Source organism: Hypanus sabinus, chromosome 1 (genome assembly GCF_030144855.1).
Source record: "Hypanus sabinus isolate sHypSab1 chromosome 1, sHypSab1.hap1, whole genome shotgun sequence".
NCBI lineage: Eukaryota > Metazoa > Chordata > Chondrichthyes > Myliobatiformes > Dasyatidae > Hypanus > Hypanus sabinus.
The window spans coordinates 14,321,728-14,339,112 of record NC_082706.1 but is presented as its reverse complement, the minus strand read 5'-3'; the positions used below and the strand labels follow the sequence as shown (position 1 = coordinate 14,339,112).

At 43.0% G+C, this 17,385-nt stretch overlaps 1 protein-coding gene across 8 annotated transcripts in view; it reads right to left on the bottom strand.

Moving 5' to 3' along the window:
• Nucleotides 1-17,385, bottom strand: part of LOC132391523 (ankyrin-1-like) — a 449,124-nt gene that overhangs the window by 174,726 nt on the left and 257,013 nt on the right. For all 8 annotated transcript variants that reach the window (XM_059964825.1, XM_059964840.1, XM_059964849.1 and 5 more), the window contains exons 3-5: nucleotides 14,072-14,170; nucleotides 8,553-8,651; nucleotides 752-850 (exon numbers count right to left, since the gene is read on the bottom strand). In XM_059964825.1, the coding sequence (XP_059820808.1) occupies nucleotides 752-850; nucleotides 8,553-8,651; nucleotides 14,072-14,170 (297 nt within the window). The remainder of the gene's footprint in view (nucleotides 1-751; nucleotides 851-8,552; nucleotides 8,652-14,071; nucleotides 14,171-17,385) is intronic.

The window sequence follows — 17,385 nt, the reverse complement described above, 5'->3', positions numbered from 1 at the left end:
TGCAGTGCATTACATAAAATCACTACAGTACTGTGAAAAAGTCTTAGGCACCCTGGTTATATATATCTAAGACTTTTTCACAGTACTCTGTATTTACGTGTATCAGGAATTTGCTGTGGGTGTTGGTGTGACACGCAAAACCAACAACATTCAACTATTCTGAAGAATAAAGAATTATATAAAAATAAGTTAGAGGTTAAAGTATGGAATTGAATAAATTGTACATAAATACAAAAATAATAGCATGTATTTATAATGTAACCAGCATTACAAACAGTGGTTTAAGCTGTTTACAGTGTAATGCAGTGACTGAGGTAATAGATAGAGGGGGTTGGGGAGCTAACTAGAGTGGTTGATCAGATGAGCTGCCTGGGGAGAGAAACTTTTAAGATGGTGTTAAGTTTTAATTTTATTAGACCCCGAGCACTTTCCAGACAGAGCTTTTGGAAAAGGCAGCTGGCAGGGCGGGAAATGTATTTTTAAGATGTCTGATGTTAGTAAATTTGACTCAACCATTTTCTTGGCAGATAGATGTAACCAATGCAAGTAAACGGGATTAGCTCAGATGGGAAACCCGATTGTGAAGGACAGAGAGGCAAGGGGCCTGACTCTCTGCTGTATAAGTCCATGACTCTAAGATGTTGGAGGAGGTAAAGGTCCCTTTGTGTCAGGTTCCTCGTACCAAGCTCAGTACAGACCCTTTTCCCAAGGCAAGGGCAAGACTATCTATGAATGGAGCATCTGGACTTGCCTCGGTTGCAGTATTTTGGTTGGCGCCATTTTCAAGAAGAAACTTCACAACCTCCAGGTGGTTCTCCTGGGCTGCCATGTAAAGTGGAGTGAATCCTTTCTGTGTGAACACAAACAGTACAGAAAACATCAGGTATACAACTGAACTGCTAAATCAATCATCCCCTTACTCTTATACAGTGGCAACTAGTCATCTGTTCATTATTATCAACTCCATTTCATTGCCAGCCATACACTCATTCATTTTTGGAAGATGTGTAGCTTGGGTGGTTGATGGTTGGGTTCAGTTATTCTCTGATCTTGGCAATTTGTTTGCATACACCATGTGAGGAGACATTGTCAGTGTGATGTTGGTTGTGGTGTGTCCTCCAAATGCTTGGCCTTTATAGACTTTTCAATCATCTGATTCAACATCATTCCAGAAACTCAAACGTGATGCGTGGGGGGAAATCTCACTGTTGATTGGCTGTGTTGTGAACTTTGTGGATCATGAACATCAGCTGGTTGTAAAGTGACATGACCAACTCTCCCTTGTCTCTACCCATGAAGATTGAGAGGGGCTCAAATTTGACTGGGCATCAGTGAAATTCATGGCGCAAGCGAACGCGTGGCATGGAAGAGGATTCCTGGAAGCATGGGTTTCCACAAACAGTTCTGAAAAACAAACACACAGACCCCAAAACGAGCTGATGTGGGCAAAATTCCAGACCACAATGCGTGAAGTTCTTCACACAGCCAATCAGCAACGGGATTTCCACCCCACATCACAATTGGGTTTTCGGAATAACACTGAATCAGATGATTGAAAAGTCTATAAAGGCCACACAGTCAGAGGACACACCACAACCAATAGCACATTGACGACGCCTCCTTGTATGGCGGCAAAACGTTTGCAAGTAAATTGCCAAGATTCAACCCAAATTGACAATTCAGCCCAAACATTCACTCCTCTTACTCCTTTACATTATCCACTCCAGTTGAATCGTCCACCACTAAATACTGTGTGCAGGACGTGCCTAGCAGCTGAAACCTCACTTGGATGACACTGAACAACAAAGATTCCTTGTTTTTCAAGAACAAAATGTGGCAGCTGTTAATGCCCAGTGCACAGAAGCTCACTGTTTTATGGTGCTGAACCTGGTAGAGGTGTCGCCTCAAAGCACCTGTAACCTGACTTCAGATTATAGAACATCACAGCACAGTACAGGCCCTTTGGCCCACAATGCTGTATTGTTGTATTGACTGATGTAAATCACTTATTTATTTATTTATTATTATTATTTCTTCTTGTATCTGCACAGTTTGTTATCTTCTACACTCTAGTTGAATGCCTCAGTTGGGCGGTCTTTCATTGATTCTGTTATGATTATCATCCTATAGATTTATTGAGTATGCCCACAAGGAAATGACTTTCAGGATTGTGTATGGTGACATATATGTACTTTGATAACAAGTTTATTTTGAACTTTGACATTAACCTACTCTGAGATCAATCTAACCCTTCCTTCCTACATAGCATTCCATTTCTTTATCTATCTAATTATTGATTTATTTATTCATTAATTAATTGAGATACAGCATGGAATAGGCCCTTTCAGCCCTTTGAGCCATGTTGCCCTGCAACCGCCTGATTAAACACTTGCCTAATCAATGGACAACTTACAATGACCAATTAACCTACCAGCTGTGGGAGGAATCTGGGACCCCCGGAGTGAATACATGGTCACTGAAAGGATATACCAACTCCTTACAGGTAGGGGTAGGAATTGAACCCGGGTCACTGGTACCGTAAAGCATTGTGCCGACCAGTATGCTACAATGATTTTAGATGATCTTTCTATCATCCTTGCGCTTAGCTAAGTGTTTCTTAAATACCCCTAATACATCTGCGTCTACCATCACCCCTTGGCAAGGTGTTCCATGCAAATGTTACACACTATATAAAAAAAACTTACCTCTGACATCTCCCAGTGCTTTCCTCCAAGCATCTCAAAATTATGCCCCATTGTATTAGCTATTTCTGCCCTGGAAGAAGTCTTTAGCTATTCACTTGATCTTCTTGTACACCTCTATCAAGTCACCTCTCATCCTCCTTCACTCCAAAGAGAAAAGCCCTGGCTTTTCCTATCCCGATAAGACGTGCTTTCTGATCTAGGCAGCATCTTGGTTTAGAGCAGACTTTGGCTGCTGTCAGTATGCAGTTTGCATGTTCTCCCTGTGACCTTGTGGGTTTCCTCCAGGTGATTCTGTTTCCTCCCCATTTCCAAAAATATGTGAGTGGGTAGGTTAATTAGCCACTGTAAATTGCCCCCATAAGACATATGAGCAGAATTAGGCCATTCAGCCCATTGAGACTGCTCTGATTTATTTTTTGACTCAGCCCCATTCTCCTGCTTTCTCCCCATAACCTTTGATGCCCTTTGTAACCAAGAAACTTTAAATATACCCAGTGTCCTGGCCTCCTCCACAACTATCTCCAGCAATAAATTCTATAGAGTCACCACACTCTGGCTAAAGAAATTCCATTTCAGTGCTGCTCATTTAACCCTCTGGTCCCAGATCCCCCTTAGCTTACAGGTGGGGCAATAGAATCCAGGGGAGTTAATAGGAATTAAATAGTATTAGCATAATGGACAGGACATACTTGAAGGGCTGAAGGGCTGTTTCTGCATTGCTTCTCTCTATGAACATTCTGTCTGGACATGTTCTCCTTTCTGATAGTCTCTCATCCACAGGGATTTCAATCCCCTGTCCAATTTTTTATCGGCCCTTCTCACAAATCGTTCTCTCTACTTCTCCCTAAAACTCCCACATTCACAGCTTGTCACTTACATGCATTTTATAGGTCTTGCAAGTGTTAGATGGAATAAAGCGATGTGAAAATATGCCATGTAACCAGTCCATCATGTACAGCTGCTGGCTGAGCAAGATGAGATAAGGCAATGGGGCATGAAGGGAAATGCATCAGCCATGATGAAATGGCAGAGCAGACTCGGTGGGCCAAATGGCCCAATTCTCCTCCTATATCTTACTGTCTTATTTATTCTGGGTCTAACTTGAGATAGAAATGTATGCTTATTTGCATTCACGTGCATTTCTCTGAAGTACAGAGGCCAGCTCTTGAACTTGAACTGCTTTCTCAATTCACCCCAGGGTGGCTCGTACTGCTTTGGAGCACGAGAGATTCAGCAGAAGCTGGAAATCCAGAGCAGCACAAGCAAAATGCTGGAGGAACTCAGCGGGTCAGGCAGCATCGATGGAGGGGAGTAAACAGTTGACGATTTTGGGCTGAGACCCCTAATCAGGACTGGAAAGGAAGGGGAAAGAAGTCAGAGTAAGAATGGGGGTGCGGGGGGGGGGGGAGGAAGGGCGACAAGCTGGTCGGTACATTGCGGCACAGTAGTGTAGTGGTCAGGGTCTCAGGGTCTCAGGGTGTACCAGTAGGGAGGTTAATTGGTCATTGTAAATTGTCCCTTGATTGGGCTTGGGTTAAATCAGGAAACTGCTGGGCACCGTGGGTCAAAGTGCCAGAAGGGCCTCTTCCAAACTATACATCAATAAGTAAATACAGTATGTGAAGCCTGGTGACTGGGAAGGTGGATGGGGAGTGAAGTGGGGGTGATAGGTGGAGGAGGTAAGGGTCCAAAGAAGGAATCTGATAGGAGAGGAGAGTGGACCGTGGATGAAAGGGAAGGGAGAGTGGCATCAGAGGGAGGGGATAGGCAGCTGAGAAGAAGGGTAAGAGGGGAGTTAGAATGGGGAATAGGAAAAGAGAGAAGTGGGGAGGGAGGTTAGCACTGCTTCTGACTGTACTCTCACATACTGTATATCCCATCTTGAAATGAAAGACTCCGGATCTCTGCAATGTTAGCTTTAAAGCACAGCTTTCCAGTAACAGCATTAGTTGTCCTTTCACTGCAGATCTTTGCAATTAATAGGTTGTTTATCGACCAGCGGAACACATGAGCTGACTACTGATTGCATTAAATGGATTTTTAAAGATAAATAAAGCTCCTTTAACAGCTAAAAAGCCAAGTCTTAATCAATATGGTTCTGATAGATAAAGCTAAAGAACGTAGACACATCAATTAAGTAGATGAAAGTAAAGCTTCTTCCATCCAGACAAAATAATTCCCTTAAAGTAACTGTATATTATTTATGATTGTTAATGTGTTAGCATAGGAATTGGCTAAAATTGCAAGGTGGAATTCTTTGTCAGTAAGTGTGAAGTGACAGATTTGACGAAAACTTCTGAGTACTTCTGCTGTGGCTGGAGATCTTTTGGTTTGCGAGGTTCAGAGTGAATGTATATGCAACAGGTGACTATAGAGGTCAAGAACATCAGAATACTGTCTGCAGCAGCTTTGGAATAGAAAAGGTGATCAGATACCATTAGTGTGTTATTATGTACGTGCACATTATAAAGAACTTCAGGCTGTTCACCCGGAACCAGAAGTGATGTAGGTGAGCTGATTGCACGTGCTCGTGTCAAGCTGAAGCCATGACTGGAGGGTGCTGTAAATAAATATATGCTACTGTTAAACCTAAGCATAGTTTGTCCTTTTATCAAGAACAAACATAACATGGTGTCAGAATCTGGTGTGAGGACTAAACATGGAGCGTAAATGAATACCACGAGCGACTGAGAAGGACACGCTAGGTTCCGACAGAGAGCCGTTGCCGGCCAGGGAGCACATTGTGTTCTGAAGCTGCTGAAGTTCATCCGATTCACCAAGAGAGAGGCCAAAAATTCTGTCTTGATAAGCTAAGTCCGCCCGCACCTCTATAGTTTACAAGCAACTTAACCGATAACTGAAAATGCTTCAAACAGCAATTCAATATATATATTTAGATGTGAGCAGAGCCAGCGGTGTGGATGAAAAATTGAGAGCCTCTATCTTTCTAAATGTAATTGGCGAAGATGCTTTAGACATCTACAACAGCTTTCAAATTGATGAGACAGCTCTGCTATATTACGCTCTGATGACAAAATTTGAGGAGTATTTTGTCTCCAATAAAACATCATATTTGAAAGGGATAAGTTGTTTTCTTGTGACCAGACACAAAGTTTTGGCTTTGACCAATACTTAGCTGAGATTCACGCACTGAGTAAGTTCTGTGTGTTTGGAGATTTGAGAGACTCACTAGTTAGCGACAAAATAGTCTGTGGAACTTCAAATAATGGGCTGAGAGAAAGATTACTCAGTGAAAAAGATTTAATGCTGGAAAAGGCTGTGGATATGTATAGGGCAGCAGAAGCCGCACAAGCTCAGGCTAAGGAGCTGCACAGGGCAGAAGCAACCGTGCATGCTGTGAAAACAGAGGGGCAGATGCCAAAGCAATAGCTAAGCAAAGAGGCAGGCTCAAACAGCAAATGCTTTTCTGCTTATGGAAAGTCCTGCTATAATTGTGGGAAGAATGATCACTTTGCAAAGCTGGGCTACCAAGAGAAAGGTGCACAGTGTTGCTTAGGAAATGGAGGATGGACTGTTCCAGTGACTGTGAATGAGACAGCAATTCCATTCAAGTTTCACCAGAGCCCGGGTGAATCTGTTGTCCATGGGTAATTACTAGACTCTCAAAGTAAAGAGCAAGATTTATCCAGTGAAGTTAGAAGTAACAGGCTACACTGGGGAGAATGTTCTAGTAAAAGGGGGCTGTGTCGTGACCTTCAAGCACAAGGGGCAGAACCGAAAGGCATAACTAGTGATTGCTGAAAACTAAGCTCAACCTGGTGGAAAGAGTTTTCCTAGTGGCTTCACAGACAAAGATGACCACACTTCACTCGTGGAAGAGTATGCCGATGTCTTTGAGGAGTCCAGATGCTTATCTGATGTAACTTGAGAAACTCATAACAGCATCCATGAGAGCTCCAGAGAGGTTATGCAAGAGAAGCACAAGAACTCCACTTTCCATAGACATCCATACCAGCTGCACCAGCATGACAGACAGGATGCCAGTAGAGCGATCATGATGAAGAAGTCGCGAGTCTTGCTTCCACATCATGCAGCTTTGATTCAAAATCTGACTCTCATTGACTTCCAGTTAAAGACTGGAAATCAAAAGTAATTCCTCTGGAGTTGAAGAGGAAAAATTAAAAGGAAGATGGGGAGACCACACAGTGCCCAAGTTCAGAACAACATTACCAGATCAACACAAGCCAACAGGAGGAGTTGCTATCCATGATTTCCAGCCAAGGAGCTGTGTGAATTGACACAGAATCAATTGAAACTTGTGTAAAGGCTCACTGATCACATCCAGGGTTGCATTGTGAGGCTCGTGGAGTGAATTATAGTTACACAGCAAGAACAGTATCTGGGACAAACAGATAAGATCTTGGCAGAAGGATGTGAAACAACTGAAATTGTTGATCAGAGTTCTCAGAAAGACTGATGCAGTGACGGAAATCAATACATCAGTGGAAACAAATAGCAGGCCCTAAAGGATCATCACACCACCTCAGAGACTGATTGAGAGTTCATGAGTGAAGAAGGACTGCATCTGCTCATTACAATTAAAGTTAATGCGAATATCTTTATTGTAAAGCACTATTGTTTCTTGCAGGTTTATGAGGACATAGTATTGTGTTTGGATTTTCTTTAAAAGGGGGGGCATGTGTTATTATGTGTGCACATAATAAGGAACTTCAGTTCTCAGTGTGCAATGTAGGCAATTCACCCAGAACCAGAAGTGACGTGGGTGAGCTAGTTGCATGCACTCGTGTCAGGGTGAAGCCATGACTAGAGTGTTCTGTAAATAAATGCTAACATTAAAACCCATGCAGAGTTTGTCTTTTATCAAGAACAAACATGACAGTTAGGAAGTGTTCATAAAAACTGATCTTGACTCAGTGTCTGGGTTTTGGAGACAATGCAGTGCTTATGATACATTTACATTTGGAGAAATACAAGTTGAAAATTTGGTTCATTCTGTTGGGACAGTGCTAATGTACAGTATACGACAGAAATAAAATTCAGGAACAATGGAAGTAGTTGTTGAGAATCCTCTGACACGAGATTAGACCATAAGACCATTAGATATAGGAGCAGCATTTGGCCTAATGAGTCTGCTCCACCATTCCATCATGGCTGATATATTACCCCTCTCGACCCCATTCTCTTGCCTTCTCCTCAATACCCTTGATACATTTTTTGATCAAGAACCTATCATCCTCATCTTTAAATATACCCAATGACTTGGCCTGCACAGCCATCTGAGGCAATGAATTCCACAGATCCACCATCCTCTAGGTAAATAAATCCATCTTTCTGCTTTAAAGTGATGTCCTTGTATTCTGAGGATCTGCCTCTGGTCCTAGACTCCCCCACTATAGGACACATTCTCTCAGCATCCTCTCTATCCAGACCGTTCAATATTTGATAGGTAATGCCTCAGCATTACATCCATGCTTTTATTTTCTGGTCTTCTCGAATTTAATGCTAACATTGCATTTGCTTTCCTCACCACCGACTCAACCTGTCATGGTGAATGTAGACTACTGGTTTCTCCCCAGGATGAGTGCCAAACCTTCAAATCGAATCAAATTCAAGTTAATTATCACTCAACCATACATGAATACAGTCTTGAATTAGTATTCCTCTGGGACCAAAGTGCAAAACAATATAAGGCACACAAAGGAATATATACATATAGCCCAAGTCTCTGAGGGACATGTCCCGCAAATTGATGGTGCAACTCCAGGCAGTCTGCAGACAAACATACACACGCAAACCTTGTCAATGAACTGGAGGTAAGTGAGATCACATGTCAATGCAGCATCTTCGAAGGCAATTGCTTCTTACCTGCGACTGAGCGTTAATGTTGGCTCCATAGTCAACAAGTTCCTTCACCACCTGCTCCTGTCCAGCCAGTGCTGCAATGTGCAGAGCTGTGTTCCCTTTCTGTAACACAAAAGGTGCACAGCTGATTACTTCAAAGGTTCAAAGTTGAAAGTAAGTTTAGTATCTAAGAACGTGGATGTCACCATATGCTACCTTGAGATTCAATTTCTTGCAAGCATTCACAGTAGAACAGAGAAATACAATAGGATCATTGAAAACCTACACACAAGCTAAGTCTGACGAACAACAAATGTGCAAATGTAGACAAACTGAGTGTGAGAATATGGGATGTACAGTCTATGAAAGTGAGTCCATAGTTTCTGGAATCTGTTCAGAGTTGAGGTGAGTGGAGTTATCCACATTAGCTCAGGGGCCAGATGGTTAAAAGGTAATAACTATTCCTGAACCTGGTGTTATGGGAGATAAGGTTCTTGTATCTAAAGCAGGGGCTCGTAACCTTTTTTTTAATGCTAAGGATCAATACTTTTAAACAAGGGGTCCATGGACTCCAGGTTGGGAGTCTAATTGCAGCAGTAAGAAGAGAGCATTGGCCTGGATGATGGGTGTCCTTGATGATAGATGCTGCTTTCTACTGGCAGTGCTCCTTGATGGTGCTCAATGGTGGGGACAGCTTTGTCTGTGAACCTCTGTGCACTACTTTCTGAAGGTTCGAGGGCACTGGCGTTTCCATATCAGGCATGTATCTGTGTACAACCATGTATCCGTTTCACCAAGACTCCCAATGAAAGAGCCACAGCTACCCAACACCCCATGTAAATCATTTTGGCAGTATGCTTGTGGAAAAGGTAACACTTGCCGATGCACAGAAGCAGCCCGGGAATGGGACAGCTCCAGTTGTCTTTCACTGCCCACTTGACTGGTCTTGAGCGGAACGGTAACTGGGATGCTTGAACAGGTCTTCTTCCAAAATTAACAGAAGTTTTCTCTTATCAGCGCCGCCCATTGCTGGCTGGAGAGCATTCTGACCAGCTTCAGCACAGCGGGACATTGAGGCTCCAATGCAGAGGATCGCAGGAGGCTGCAGAGCGTCGTAGGCACAGCCTGCTCCAACATGGGCACAATGCTCCCCATCACTGAGGATATCATCATGAGGCAGTGTCTCAGGAAGGAGGCATCCATTACCAAGGACATAAATTTCTGAGGAGTGCCCTCTTCTTGTTACTACCATCAGAAAGGAGGTACAGGAAACTGAAGACCCACAATGATTCAGCAATCCCTGCCCCCATCACATTTCTGAACACTCCATGAACCCATGAATAAGACTTTGACTACTTTTCCTATCCTATTTATATTTATTTATAATTTATTGTCCAGTGGAGTCCAGTTAATTGGGACACATCAGGACCCATACATTTTGGCTCAACATACAAATAGTTAAAAAGGTTTAAAAAAGACAAATTAGTAGAGTAATACAGTAAGTATTTAACTGAAATACAGAACACTAGTCAGCATGGTTTCTTCAAAAGAAGATCTTGTCTGACAAATCTGTTGGAGTTCTTTGAAGAAATAACAAGCAAGATAGACAAAGGAGAATCGGCTGATGTCAGACAGACAGACATATTTTATTGATCCCGAGGGAAGGTGGGTTTCATTACAGTCGCACCAACCAAGAATAGTGTAGAAATATAGCAATATAAAACCATAAATAATTAAATAATAATGAGTAACTGTGTACTTGGATTTTCACAAGTTGTCACACATGAGGCTGCTTAACAAGCTATGAGCCCATGGTATTACAGGAGAGTTTCTAGCATGGATAAAGCAGAGGCTGATTGGAAGGAGGAAAAGAGTGGGAATAAAGGGAGCCTTTTCCGGTTGGCTGCCGGTGACCAGTAGTGTTTCACTGGGGTCTGGGTGGTACCGATTCTTTTTATGTTATATGTCAACGATGGATCGATGGCTTTGTTGCAAAGTTTGCAGATGATATGGACATAGGTGGGGGGGGGGGCATGTAGTTTTGAGGAAGTAGAGAGGCTACAGAAGGACGTAGAGAGATTAAAGTGGGCAAAGAAGTGGTAGGTGGAATGCAGTGTCAGGAAGTGTATGATCATGCACTTCAGTAGAAGAAATAAAAGGTTTTCTAAATAGAAAGAAAATACAAAACTCTGAGGCACTAAGGGACTCGAGAGTTCTTGTGCAGGATTCCCTAAAGGTTAATTTGGAGGTTGAGTCTGTGGTGAGGAAGGCAAATGTGATGTTAGCATTAATTTCAAGAGGACTGGAATATAAAAGGATGTAATGTTCAAACTTTATAAAACACTGGTGAGGCCTCATTTGGAGTAATGTATGCTGTGTTGGGCCCTGCCCTTATCTTTGAAAGGATGTACTGAAACTGGAGAGGGTGCAAAGAATGTTAATGAAAATGATTCCAGGATTAAACAGCTTGTCGCATGCAGAGTGTCTGATGGCTATGGGCCTGTACTCACTGGAATTCAGAAGAATGAGGGGTGATCTCATTGAAACCTATTGAATGATGAAAGGCCTTGATAGAGTAGATGTGGAAAGGATGTTTCCTATGGTGGGGGTGTCTAAGACCAGAGGGCACAGCCTCAAATAGAGGACATCCTTTTAGAACGGAGAAGAGGAGGAATTTCTTTAGCCAGAGAGTGGTGAATCTCTGGAATTCATTGTCACAGGTAGCTGTGGAGGCCAAGTCTTTATGTATATTTAAGGCAGAGGTTGATAGATTCTTGATTGGTCAGGGCATAAAGAGATACAGGAAGAAGGCAGGAGATTGGGGCTGAGAGGAAAATTGGATCAGCCATGATGAAATGGCAGACTAGACTCAATGGGCCAAATTCTGCTCCTATATCTTATGGTCTTATTACCAAAACCACTTCAGTACTATAAAACTGTGAACTAGTTCCTAATAGTTATTGACAGAGGAATTCATTCACTGATGTCAGCACGTCCGTTGATAGGTTCATTTGTTCGACTGCACATGAACAAAATCATTGTAGACACCAATTGCAGATAGTGGAGTGCCTTCAAACTGTGTTTTCAATGACTGCATCCTCCAAATCTTCATTTTCATTGCAACGTTCAGGACGATTGTCATAACAGCAACCTCTTACTCCATGCCAGCATGACCAAGGAGCTGATTGTAGACTTCAAGAGAAGAAAACAAGAAGCCTCAGAGGTACAGAGGGTTTTCAACTTTAAATTCCTAGGTGTTATTATTTTGGAGGACCTGTTCCTGGCTCAGCATGTAAGTGTAAGAAAGCACGGCAGTGTTTCAACTTCTTTCAAAACTTCTTAGGATAAACAATGAAAGGTTGCCAAGATAGAGCCTGCAATATTTTATTTTTGTTATTCATTTTTAAAAGGAAAAGAAATATTCCTTTGACTCTCAGGTCCCCAGTGACCTGTAGCAGCCTGACTACACTTTATTGCATGCGTCATTACTTTACACCACTCCGTCTCTGCAGTGCTTCGAAGAACTTTATAGTCAATATCATGTCACTGATCTGTTTATCATAAACACTGCCCAGTGCCCATACTGTAGTCTGAGCAGTGCACACTATTGGTTCTGCAGTGTTGATTCGGTACGAGACACAATGCAGCAGTGTCTGTATTGTAAGTATCGCTGATGCATCACTCCACTAAATACAGTGAAGATTTACTCCTCTATTATAAAGACACAGGAACAAGACACACATTCGCAACACAGCACAGAACACAGTGAAAGCTGATGTCAGTCCAACGTAGGTTAGACTGGAGGACTGCGTTATAGGGTGGGAATGTCAGCTGAAGATATCGTCTTCCCACCACTGTCCAGAAATCCCAGGAAAAGCAAAGGTCATGCACTGGAATATTAAAGGGCGTTAACTCTGGAATTAAAGGGGATGCTTTCTAATACTAGAGGACACAGATTTGAAGTGAGGTTGATAAAAATCAAAGGAGATGTGTGGAGCAAGTTTTTTTTTAACAGAGACAGTGCTACGTGCTTGGAATATGCTGCCAGGAATAGTGTGTTATTTATTTATTTTATTGATCGATTGAGATACAGCAAGGAGTAGGCACTTACAGCCCTTAAGGTCGTGCTGCCCAGCAACCCGCCTATTTAAAACTCGCCTAATCACAGGACAACTTTCAATGACCAATTAACCTATCAGCCGGTACATCTTTGGACTGTGGGAGGAAACCAGAGCACATGGAGGAATCCCACACGGCCACGGGGAGAACGCATAAACTCCTTACAGGCAATGGCGGGAGTTGAACCCGGGTCACTGGTGCTGTAAGGTGTTGTGCTAACCACTACACAACCGTAATGGGTGCAGATGTGATAGAGGGATTTAAGATGCTTCTATATAGGCACACATATATCCAGAGAATACTGGGATTAAGACATTGTGTGGGCAGAAGGGACTAGTTTGGCATTTAATTAGTTCAACATAACATCATGGGCCAAAGAGCCTACTTTTGTATTGAGCTCTATTCTATGTTAACAGTAATTACTGGGGATACCCAACCAGGCGGTCAGCGTCTGTGGAAAGAGCAGAAGCATTAATATTTCAGCTCAGCTGTGGCCTCTGGACTACTTTGGGGACTATGCGGTTTGATATTTAATATTCTGTGTGTTGTTCACTTGCTTTTCGCAGTTTGCACAATTTGTTCTTTTATTTCGTGTGTTTGGGTATTTGATGTTTTCTTTGAATGGGTTCCATGGTGTTTCTTTATTTTGTGGCTGTCTGCAGGAAGTCAAATCTCAGGGCTGTATACTGCATATGTATTTTGATAATAAATGTACTGTGTAACATTGGTTGCTCCTGATGAGAGGTTATAGACCTGGTAATTGTGGGCAGCTGGGACTAGCACGGAGAATGCTGTGTCTGGCAGGAACCAGTTGGACCGAAGGGCCTATTTCTGTGCTGTGTCACCCAATGGCCTGAATCATCAACATGCTGCAGGAGGAACTCAGCAGGTCAGGCAGCATCTATGGGGAAGAGTATAAACAGTTGTCATTTCGGGTCGAGAGCCTTCATAAGGAATGAAAAAGAAGATAAGTCAGAGTAAGAGGGGGAGGAAGAAGTACAAGTGACAGGTGAAACCAGGAGAGGGGGTGGAGGTGAAGTGAAGAGTTGGGAAGTTGATTAGTGAAAGAGATAAAGGGCTGGAGAAGGGGGAATCTGACAGGACAGCACAGAAGATAATGGAAGAAAGGGAAGGGAGCGGAGTACCAGAAGGATGTGATGGGCAGGTGAAGAGATAAGATGAGAGAGGGGAAGAAGAAAAGAGACATCAGTTGTTTCTTTCTCCAAGAGGACACCTGAACTGCTGCCATTTGCCAATATTTTCTGTCTTTGATATAGATATTACCCATTCCAGGATGTTACGGTATCTGTTGTGGCACTGTCAATACAAAATGTGTTTCATGTACCAAACAACACGTGCTTCTAACATAATACTGTTTCCACCCAGTGCAATGCGGAGTTCACTGTTAGATGGCTCCTTCTCACCTTTGTCACGGCTTCCAGATCGATGCCGTTGTGCAGCAGCTCCGACACCACCTTGACATGCCCTTCCTTGGAGGCCAGGTGGAGGGCATTAAGCCCATTCTGTAAGTCAGAATGCACAAGAACAAGGTTAGAACATCTGAGAGAAGAGCAACTTTTAGAACAACTGGGAATGCAGAGGAAAATCTTCCAGATCAATTTCAATAAAGACACCATGAAAGTGATGGGAGTGTGTGACCAAAGGGGAAATAACCAGGAAACCCTCAGCCCAACTGCACGTGGGCCACTAATAGAAACTTGCACAGACTGCCATCATGGAACATCGGAATGTACCATAAAGGAACAGGCCCTTCAGAAGTCTTTAGTCCTCAAAATCAGGCATCATACTGGAGACACTGTTGGAAGAAGAGGCTTCCTGACCCAATAGTACATGACATTTTTATATGCTAAAGATCAAAAGTAAAGGCAGGACAATTCTATAGTTACAATGTATCTACAGTGCTTCCTTTGAATTACATATAGTCTTCAAACACCTAGATCTTCACACCAACACTGCAGGCACCCAAAATGAATGTTAATCACCACTGACTCTGGGCTGCATTCATGCATATGCAAACATTTCAAGTCAGCAGGGTGTTTCTCGATTTACAAACGATCCCAGTCTGCAGCTTCAAGAACTCCATTGTTTTGAACTGCATTTTAAACTCAGGCTACAATCCAAGTTCAGTTATGAAGACTAGTTGCTGTTGAAATTAATCTATATACTACTAAAATTCTTGTGCTGTTTGTCTGTTTGTGACCTCCAATTAGCCCAAACTTTGCAGTACAGCGGCACTTTTTTTGGACTAAATCGACTTAAAATGTGCTAACTTACAGAATGCATGCAAGGTTCAGGGTTATATAATTGTATAAAATTGCTCACTCGTCAATCAACAGGCCCTGCTTTCCACAACCCGAGCCGATTCCAGCTTTAATGGACGACACCAGGATACATGCACACAGCCAGCCTCACGATGCTCACAGAGCTGATTCCACCTTTCATGGAAACCATGACACGACACCACAACGCATGCGCACGGCCAGCCTCAGCAGCGCCTCATGATGCTCACAGAGCCGATTCCACCATTCATGGAAACTGCGATGTGACACCATGACGCATGCGCACGGCCAGCCTCAGCAGTGCCTCACGAAGCTCACAGAGCCGATTCCAGCTTTAATCCAGTCCGCAACGCCACACCACGATGCATGCTCACGGCCAGCCTGAGCAGCACCTCACGATGCTCACAGCAGCAACACCAACCGCAGCAAAAGGGCAGGGCTATCGCATCCATTTAGGAGAGCGCCAACCACATCATCAAGAAAAATCAGCATCCTGGAGGCTTCAGTGTTACTGCTTCATATCTTCCATCCAGCATAAGGGTAAAAAAATATGGACAGCCTAATTATGCCGCGTGTAAAGAGAAGGGGGGCATTATGGTCAAGAGATGATGCCAAACGTTGTTGGAAAGCAGCAAGAAGAGGAAGAGAACAAGAATCGGATAAGGCCAGGGCCGCATGACTCCAGGATCAAAGAGATAGGACAAAAAAGATGAGAGAAGAAGAGACAGAGGAGGAGAGGCATGCACATCTCCAGAATAACAACAACTGGCACAGAAGGAGGAGAGAACAAGAATCGGATCAGGCCAGGGCCGCACGACTCCAGGATCAGAGAGAAAGAACAAATGGTAGAAGAGATGAAGAGATGAAGGATGAAAGGGCTGTGTGTCTCCAGAATGACAGAAACAGGCAGAGAAGGAGGAGAGAGGAAGAGACAGAGGAGAAAAGGAGAAGTGAGGGAGGACAATATTCTGAGTTCTTATTGGATGTTGGAGAAGACAAGATTGAGAAAAATGAAAACAATGAAATCGAATTACCTGAAGATATGATTCTACCAGCAAAAACTATGGAAGAATGCATTGATTTCACCTACCCGACATTCGACAATCCTACAGAACTGTTCTCGAGGAATTCTATCTTGGTTCCTCTCAGTGAAATTATGTGAAAAATAAACTTCACATGCATTAGATGCTTCCCTGGAAAGAATACTGTTCCTTCAATGCCGTAAGTGAAGGAGCTAACACCACTCATTTTCCAACAGAATTCCTTGATTCGGTCAAACTCTCTGGATTGCTGCCACATAAATTAGAATTGAAGAGGGGATCTCCCTTCATTTCAATGAGGAACTTGGATCCACCAAGGCTTTGCAATGGAACGCGAATGATGGTGGAAGAACTGCACAACAATCTCATCGTAGCAAAGATAAACATTGATGCATTCAATAATGACATTGTCATGATCCCAAGAATTACTCTCAATTTATCAGAAGAGGAAGATGTCCCTCTTCGACGGAGCCAGTTCCCAATACTGTCATGCTTTGCTATGCCTATACATAAGGCACATGGCCAAACCATGGAGAGTGTGGTGACTTATCTGGAGAAACCGGCATTCCAGCACGGTCAGCTGTATGTGGCTTTAAGCCGGGGAAAAAGAAATGAAAATGTGAGAGTATTCTTGAAGGGTGGCAGATCAATCATAAATGATGTCATCAAAAGTGTCCATCGTTAAATGAGGAGGAGTTGTATTTGTCTTGCTACATGTCTTTCTTCTTTAATAAACTGAGTTTTTCTTCTTTAATTTCCAAAGCACATCACATCAGACTGCACTACCTTTCTCTCAAAGGGTGCTCCAACGGGTCACCCAGTTGTCTAGTATTTGCTATATATCACAACTCCGGAATGCACCCTAACAGGAAGACAAAGCTAATTGTGCCTAGATACTAATCACTTTTGTCTGCACATGGTCCATATCTCACATTCCCCTATATATTCATGTGCCTATCTTAAGCACCTCTATTGTATTTGCCTCCATCATCACTCCTGGCTGCGAATTCCACAAACCCATGATTATCTATGCAAAAAAAATTGTCTTGCATATCTCCTCTGAACTTTAAACACGCCCTCTGGTATTAGACACTTCGACCCTGGGAAAAATATACCAACTATTTATCTACGCCTCTCATGTTTTTATAAACTTCTATCAGGGATTAAGTGAGAAGTTGGGAGGTGATGGGAGGAAGACATCAAGGGCTGAAGAAGAAGGAATATTATGGGGGAGGACAGTGGACCATGTAAGGGAAGGAGGTGGGGAACCAGAGGGAGGTGATGGAAAGCTTCTGAGGTTGATGGGGTGTTGGAGGGTGAGAGGGCATCAGACTGAGGGAAAACATTAAAAAAAGTTTGTTCTACCTTTCCTTATACCGCCTGTCTTCTAATGCAGAT